The 8,160-nt window shown below is 39.4% G+C and overlaps 1 protein-coding gene across 1 annotated transcript; it reads left to right on the top strand.

The window, feature by feature from the left end:
• Positions 1-1,530: 1,530 nt before the first annotated feature.
• LOC143637473 (NAC domain-containing protein 21/22-like) lies at positions 1,531-3,863 on the top strand. Its single transcript, XM_077104856.1, has 3 exons — positions 1,531-1,905; positions 2,894-3,159; positions 3,387-3,863. The coding sequence occupies exons 1-3, from the start codon at positions 1,737-1,739 to the stop codon at positions 3,807-3,809; spliced, it is 858 nt and encodes a 285-aa protein (XP_076960971.1). The 5' UTR covers positions 1,531-1,736; the 3' UTR covers positions 3,810-3,863.
• The last annotated feature ends 4,297 nt before the right edge of the window (positions 3,864-8,160 follow it).

Here is an 8,160-nt window from a genome sequence, read left to right as displayed (position 1 = left end):
GTCAAACATACTCCTTCAAAGCAAAGTATATAAAGGGCTGCTCTAATTAATTAACCAGTTTATAGAAAAAAGAACAAAAATAACAAAACTTACTGTAGGAGGGAATCAAACACAAGTAATCACACAAACAATGTAAGGGGTTTACCATAACACCATAGTACCACTTTGTCCATGGGTTCACTCACAAATTACATATGGGTTCACTTTCATATATTATATAGGCATTCCATATAAAATTCGAAATTCAATGGGATTCCGTGAACCCGTAATCGTATACATAGATCCGTCCCCGGTCATCACCACTTTGCATGCTTTTTGCCAAGTCATCACCATTTTGGGCGTGATGGGGCAGGGGCACAAGCTAGTTAATGGCATAAAGAGACGTGGTAGATTTGTTGGACGTGGCTCTGACATGAGGCGGTGGTGGCGCCGTGGGTAGTGCACACTATGCATGGTTTTTTAAGATTAACAATTTAGACGTTGACTTATTTATTTATAAACTATCATTTACCATTTTTTCAGTTTTTAGTTAAGAACTTGTTTAAATCAACTAGAAACTTCACTTGACACACACTTTTGCGCCTTAACAACAGGTTTTGAAGTGGTAACAAATTTTGTTGTGACGCAAGAGAATGGATCTACTGTGGTAGATATTTGACGTGACAACATTAAAATTTGTTGTGATAAGATTGAATTTGACGCGCCAATGGACACTTGTTAAACATCGTTTGTTTGATCGAAATTTTTAAAAGTTAATTACTGTTCAGATAAATTAACTCGTTGGTTAAGATTGCAATTTTGATGATTTTCCCTTTAACTCGTTGGTTAGAATAATACTTTTAATTATTGTTAAGAGGTCGGAAGGTACCTCTTAAGATTGCATGCTTTTTGCCAAGTCATCACCATTTTGGGCGTGATGGGGCAGGGGCACAAGCTAGTTAATGGCATAAAGAGACGTGGTAGATTTGTTGGACGTGGCTCTGACATGGGGCGGTGGTGGCGCCGTGGGTAGTGCACACTATGCATGGTTTTTTAAGATTAACAATTTAGACGTTGACTTATTTATTTATAAACTATCATTTACCATTTTTTCAGTTTTTAGTTAAGAACTTGTTTAAATCAACTAGAAACTTCACTTGACACACACTTTTGCGCCTTAACAACAGGTTTTGAAGTGGTAACAAATTTTGTTGTGACGCAAGAGAATGGATCTACTGTGGTAGATATCTGACATGACAACATTAAAATTTGTTGTGATAAGATTGAATTTGACGCGCCAATGGACACTTGTTAAACATCGTTTGTTTGATCGAAATTTTTAAAAGTTAATTACTGTTCAGATAAATTAACTCGTTGGTTAAGATTGCAATTTTGATGATTTTCCCTTTAACTCGTTGGTTAGAATAATACTTTTAATTATTGTTAAGAGGTCGGAAGGTACCTGTCTACACCTCTATATATACATATATAAATAACTATATATACTCATATACATCTATACATATATGTTTATAATTATATTGTAAAAAAAATAAATCCACATTAGCAACAAATCTTATAAAGCTTTATATTGGACCATATTTGTATCCTGTCTTCATCAAGTCCTAGAGCTTGCTTAGACACGGCAATTCTTGATATATATACATGATATGATATAGCTTTTTCAGGCACAATATTTTATAGGATTCTGAGCAAGAATTGATACCTCTTTGAAAAGAGAGTCTTGATTAATCAGGATGGGTTTGAATGATATAGGAGCCAAGTTGCCACCAGGGTTTAGATTCTACCCAAGTGATGAAGAACTGGTTTGCCACTATCTTTACAAGAAGATAGCAAATGAAGATGTGTTAAAGGGTACTCTTGTCGAAATTGATCTTCATGTTTGTGAGCCATGGCAGCTTCCTGGTATATCTTCTATCCCTTAATTTGCTGGTTATTTGTTCTTAATATTTACTCTCACCACTCTCAACAAATTCATGTCTGTCTGATCAGATATTCATGTAACAATTAGAAGTACACGAATTCGCAATCGCTAGTAACACAGATCATGCGTAGTTCATCTGTCGGTGTTACACGTAGTACTTTCTCCATCAAACATATTATTAGAAATCACATGACATAATCAGTCACCATCTTTTTACTACTTTTATTGCCATATTCATGGTTACATCCTCCAAGACTTTAATGATCTGAATCTGTCTTATATTATCTTGGCCAATCTTTAATTCTATATCTAGAGTTGAATAAAGTGGTATTGCTTTCCAGGAATATCTAAATCACCTATCTTTAATTTGTAAACAAGAAATCTTTTAATTTTTTATCACCTCTAGCCTTCTCATCTTTTAAAGGAATACACATACATACATACATACATCTATGTTTGTGTGCATATGTTTGTCAAGATGGATATGGATATTAAGGTGAAGGATTGATTATTGTAAACCGAATAACGATGGAAACGTATAGATGAATTCTTGGTTCTGGAAAAGGTAAAGTTGTAGAAGTTCAAAAGCAATGGTACACGTTATTGCTGCAAGCCAGCATATATACACAGTCCGTGAATATATATACAATATGAATAATATACATACACATTCTCTCTCACACGTTAATGATACCAAGCTAATAAAGGCATATTCTGAAACAGACAATAAACCAAATTCTATCTTCTTTTAGTTATTGATTTGAATCCTCTTAAGCAAAACTGGAAATACTTGCAATCCTAATACATGTACAGTGTTCATATCATTTTGAGTGTTAATTGAGTTTGCTTTAAGGTATTGCATAAACTATGATGATAGCTATATATATTTGAATTTGCATCTAATAAGTTTCTAATGGATATAAATTAAGATCTTATGAAATATCTTGATCTTTTGTTTTTGATTTGAAGAGGTGGCGAAACTTAATTCAAGCGAGTGGTATTTCTTTAGTTTTCGTGATCACAAGTATGCAACAGGATATCGAACCAACAGGGCCACGAAAACTGGGTACTGGAAGGCTACTGGGAAAGATAGAACGGTTGTCGACCCGAAAACTGGTGTCCTTGCGGGGATGAGAAAGACTTTAGTGTTTTACAAAACCCGAGCTCCGAATGGGATTAAAACTGGTTGGATCATGCACGAATTTCGTCTTGAAAACCCTCATGTTCCTCCTAAGGTTTGTATCAATCATCCATTATACATGCACACACATGTAAACACACTTTTTTAGACCTCAACTCACCCTCCCTCTAATCATACTCTTACAAAACTACATATTTGATACATCAACATGTACAGTGCTACACATTTGATTACAAAACTATATTTAGTTCAAATGCGTATACGAAACTTATATACAATAATTAAGTGTAACAAACTTTTTTGTCGAATTTGAATTGACAGGAAGATTGGGTGTTATGTAGAGTATTTTACAAAGCAAAAGGAGAAAATAGCAACACATTTAACGCACAAAACAGCATAACTCATGTTACTTCACCGAATACAGACTCGTATTCTCTTCATACAACCGACAGTGGACCACCGCTGTGTGGTTGCCACCAGATCACCAGCAACCCTTTCCAACAAAGTATACCTGTCTGCAACCACCTTCACCAAATCGACTATAACCGCCCTGATTATTCACAACTGTGTCACAACACTGGACTGGAGGAATCAACAAATTACCAAACAAGCGCATACTTAAACACCAAGTGTCAAGATCATGAATCTGGGCTGTTTTCTGATTTTGGTTTGGATTTTAGCATGCCTTCCCCAATGGAACTTGTCAACGGGGATATCGAAGACAATGGCATAGTGTTCTTCTAGCAGTACTTGGTTATGTTAATCAAGTATATTAGTATAGGAAAAACAGTAAAGATTGCCCATTTGATAATTTATGATACACATTTGATAATTTGTATACATACATATTGTGTGTGCTTTTGGAGTTGGAAGAAATGGCTTGTTGTATATTCCTAGTATACAGTTATAATAGTGGGTTTGTAATTATTGTACTTCAAATATATACATGATCATGAACTTTATATTCAGATTTAATACGCTTATGTGTGCTAAATTAGATTAATTTTACTTTAATGCTGAAGTTGTGAGATTGGAGCATTATGGGCGAAGGTTAGTTGACCTTCTTTTCTCATGTAAATTTATCAGTTTTCATTCGAAAATTTTACAAGTAATATTAATTTAACGGTTTTTGCCAATGAATAACATATATATGGTAGGTTAATCTAACGTTTTTTAAGGATATTGATTTTTAATACTCTCAACTTTCACATGTTTGCTGATGCTACTCTCAACTTTCAATTTGTTACTCACATCTTCCAACTTTCACCATGTTTGTTTCAGACACTCTCAAACTTAACATACCCTAACTTCGTTAGTTTTCTTGCTGACGTGGACCATTTTTTGCACACATGGCATGCTTATGTGGAATATATCTCTTTTTTAAAAGAAAAAAAAACATTTGACATAATTGGATAGTTGTAAATAGCCCTAGGGCTATAACATACATATCTTGTTACGTTGCATTGGTGATATGTCAATTTGTTACTAGTTGGTGCGGTATACCCCCGGTGTTCGCGTTCGAGATTCAAGTCCTTTTCAAAATACATCTCAATGGCAGTTATGATAAGGTTAAACGTAAAGCAATTCAATCGGTGATTAGTACGACATGTTGGTATCTTTGGAAGTCAAGAAAAGAGCCTTGGTTGACAACAAACGAGCACCCATCAATAGAATCAAAGAAGACATCAAGAGATTCAGTTTTCTTCATTGAAAAATAAAGGGAAGTTAGTACTTGTGGATTGGATTGATGATGTTCTTTTTAGATTAGTTAATGATGGTATTTTAAGGTGTGCTTGTAATCGAGTGCCAAAGTTGTCTATAGTCTAGCTCATTGCTAGTATAGACTTATCATTATTTTTTAATAAAGTCAGTCGTTCAAAAAAAAAAGAACTAAATGGTCAATGTCCCTTAAGAGGCATTTTCCCCCGCGTCATCCCTCGTGTTTTTAGTCAAAAACATATGTAATGAATAATGTTTCTTGTTTTCATTTCAATCATAACACTTCAAGACACATATGATCTTTATTGTAAAAACGCACGTGCTCTTATAATGCTACATAATGCTCTGGAGATGGTGTAAAGGCTTAATCTACACATATAATGCTCAATTACAAATGACCTTAATACATCTATATATCTAGATAAGTATATATCTTATGATTCGATATTTAAAATGAATTTTGTAAACATCATGTTATGTCTAAGTTTTTGTAAGTAGCTCATGTAATATATGATTTTTTTTACAAGTCTCACTTTAAATGAAATCTTAAAAGAAGTTAAGATTAGTAAAAATTTGAAAGTGTGATTTTTGAATTATGTGATACGTTATACCTCGTTGAATATGTTAACCCGTAAACAATCCTTTCCAAAAATTCAAATATAGTCAATTGGCATTTTCAATATGGGCTTTATTGAAAGTGTGATTTTTGAATTATGGGTGAAGAGGTAGGTCCCAGCAGAGGTGGTTAGGACCCGCAAGACTCCCTTAAAAGGAGACGTCTGCGCAGTTGAACACGCAAGACTCCTTAAACGGACGTCTGCGCAGTTGAACCCGCAGACTTCACCATAGGGACGTCTGCGCCGCGACCTACCAAACCCGCAGGACCCACCACGCTCAGAGTTGTGACGACCTCACATGCGGTACGCAAGCTGGTCTCGCAGGAAATGCCTCCCTATGGTTTCCAAGTATCCGCCTGTTCCCGCAGGTACGGATACCCGCCATTAGGGACTGGCCACCCGCGCAGCATGGCTACACGCATAAGGCTCAAACTCATAATAATTCAGTAGTCACCTGAAGAAGGAATGAGCAAAGCCGGGAACATTCCCGCATAAAGGCGGGAGGGGGAAAACTCCCGCCTAAATGAGCCAGTCCGTACAATAATGGAGGATCTTTTGTGTGATACCTGACGAGGTATGGACAAAAGATCTGACCAACGATACGACAGCTCACTGACAGCAGCATGGCAGACAACACGCCACAGCACTGTGACCAATAGCCGCCGCCTGCTCACCAACTCCTGCCATACCACGTGCCTAGCCTGTAGTTGGTGGAAAAGGAAAAGTGAACAGCACGCCTGGTCACTGTCAGCCGCTGCCTATCCACCAATTACCAGCAGAGCACGTGTGTAGGCCACAGTTGGCAGAGTACTAGGCCGGCTAAACCTCCTTGGAAACCCACCTTCGGCTATAAAAGACATCAAATGGTATTATCATTTCATCATCTAATATCTTGTATAATTTACCTGATAACTGCTCTAGTATTAATAATATACTTTTATATTCAAAGAGTAATATAGACTGATTCTCACGCCGGAGGGTGGTCACAAGGAGGAACCCCCCCCTTTCTTAGTGACGAGCTCACGGTGTCTGTTTTGCAGGTTATCGGAAGAACCATCTTGCCGGAATTAACCCCTCGTGGGAAACGTCTATCTAACCCTCAGGTTACTCGTAATCTGTCGGGGTTCGACTGGTGTTTCTTCATTGGCGCCATCCGTGCATAAAGCTAGAACTTTATTTTTCTCCAGTTTTTTCAAAATTTCTGGAAAGATGGTTAAGGATACTCCGGTCCCAAAACCGAGTAACCAAGAGACTCCGGTAATTACGACCCCAGCTATAAGGGGGAATACCGAGTACACAAACTTTACGAACACTACCCCAGCTACCCAAGCCGGGGCAAGTGAAGTAAATAATCAGACACTGGGATTCACCGATACCCAGTTAGAAAATCAACAGACGAGGCTCCCATGCCAAACACTCGATGAGGTTAAAGCGTGGGCTGAAGCACGTCAAAGAGAGTTCCAAGCTGAGTTGGATGAACGTTTACGTTCACTCCAACAAGTGGAAGAATTCGAATACGACGATGATTCGGAGGAAGACGCGAACCCTCGCCATAGGGCGAAAGGGAAGCGTAAAGAAACGGATTCCCAACCGAGAAGGCGTTTTGGAGAAGCATTCAGTCCAATAAACGTGGGCAACAGCCCACGGGACTTCTCCAAAACATTCACACCAACTGCGGCAAGGGCGGGAACGTCCAAATTCGCAAGGGACATTGCGGAAGCAATCGCCCCAAGAAGTGCCAAACAAATGTCCAACATAGGCACGTACGATGGTATTTCTGACCCTGACGATCACTTGAACAGATTCATCGCGGGGGCGACCGTCAGTAACTGGACGGAACCCACGTGGTGTTATATGTTCCAAATGACGCTGGTTGGGGCAGCTAGAGCGTGGTTCGACCGTCTGCCGGTCCACCACATCTACGATTGGGCAGACTTCCAACAGAAGTTCAGCCAACACTTTAGTCAGCAAAGAAAGTACACTGAGGAGCAGTGGACAATCCTCAAGTGCGTCCGAGAGGAGGAAGAATCTTTGCCTGACTTCATCACTCGCTTCAACTCGAAGAAGCTAAGCCTGGGCAACGTTAGCGAAGATCTCGTTCGCGCCGCTTTCATCCAGGGCGCAAACGACCCGGAACTCATCCGCACCCTGACGGGCAAAGATGGCATGCCATCCACATGGGATGCCATCATGACCGCAGCTAAACGCTTTGCGGAAACCGAGAGGCAACTGGGTAGAGATCTTCCACAAAGCACGAACCTCTACACCCAGAAGACGAGGGAAAACAACGTCCTTACCGCCCGATTAAACAAAAAGCGGAAGCTGGGCATTTGGCAGTCAAGGGTAAACTTTGACACCCCGTCCGGTTTCCAACATCGGTTGGGCGGAAGAGATAACGTGAAACCGGAGAAGAACTCCAGGTGGACGCCACTCACAAAGAGTGTGTCCGAGATATTCGCCACGGAGGAGCTCCCGTGGCCGAAGGCTCCATACATCCGACATCGCCACAATGCTGACCGGAGAAAGTATTGTGATTTTCACAAAACCAAAGGTCACAACACTGAAGAATGCTTAGACGTAAAGGACTTGGTCGAAGCATTTGTCAAGGATGGGACACTCGCGCACCTTGTGGCGAAGTGAGCGTCGAGCAGGCTAATGCGTGAACCCCAGCTGGGGAAACGCACGAATAAAATCGCAGCTTCAACGGAGACTACATACTGCTTAAACAACGAGATCCCGAACAAGATACATGTCGGCTC

Source organism: Bidens hawaiensis, unplaced genomic scaffold, assembly GCF_021521415.1.
Source record: "Bidens hawaiensis isolate Kalapana, Puna unplaced genomic scaffold, B.hawaiensis_p1.1 tig00008321_1, whole genome shotgun sequence".
In the NCBI taxonomy this organism is placed as follows: Eukaryota; Viridiplantae; Streptophyta; class Magnoliopsida; order Asterales; family Asteraceae; genus Bidens; species Bidens hawaiensis.
This window is presented reverse-complemented; position numbering and strand designations above follow the sequence as displayed.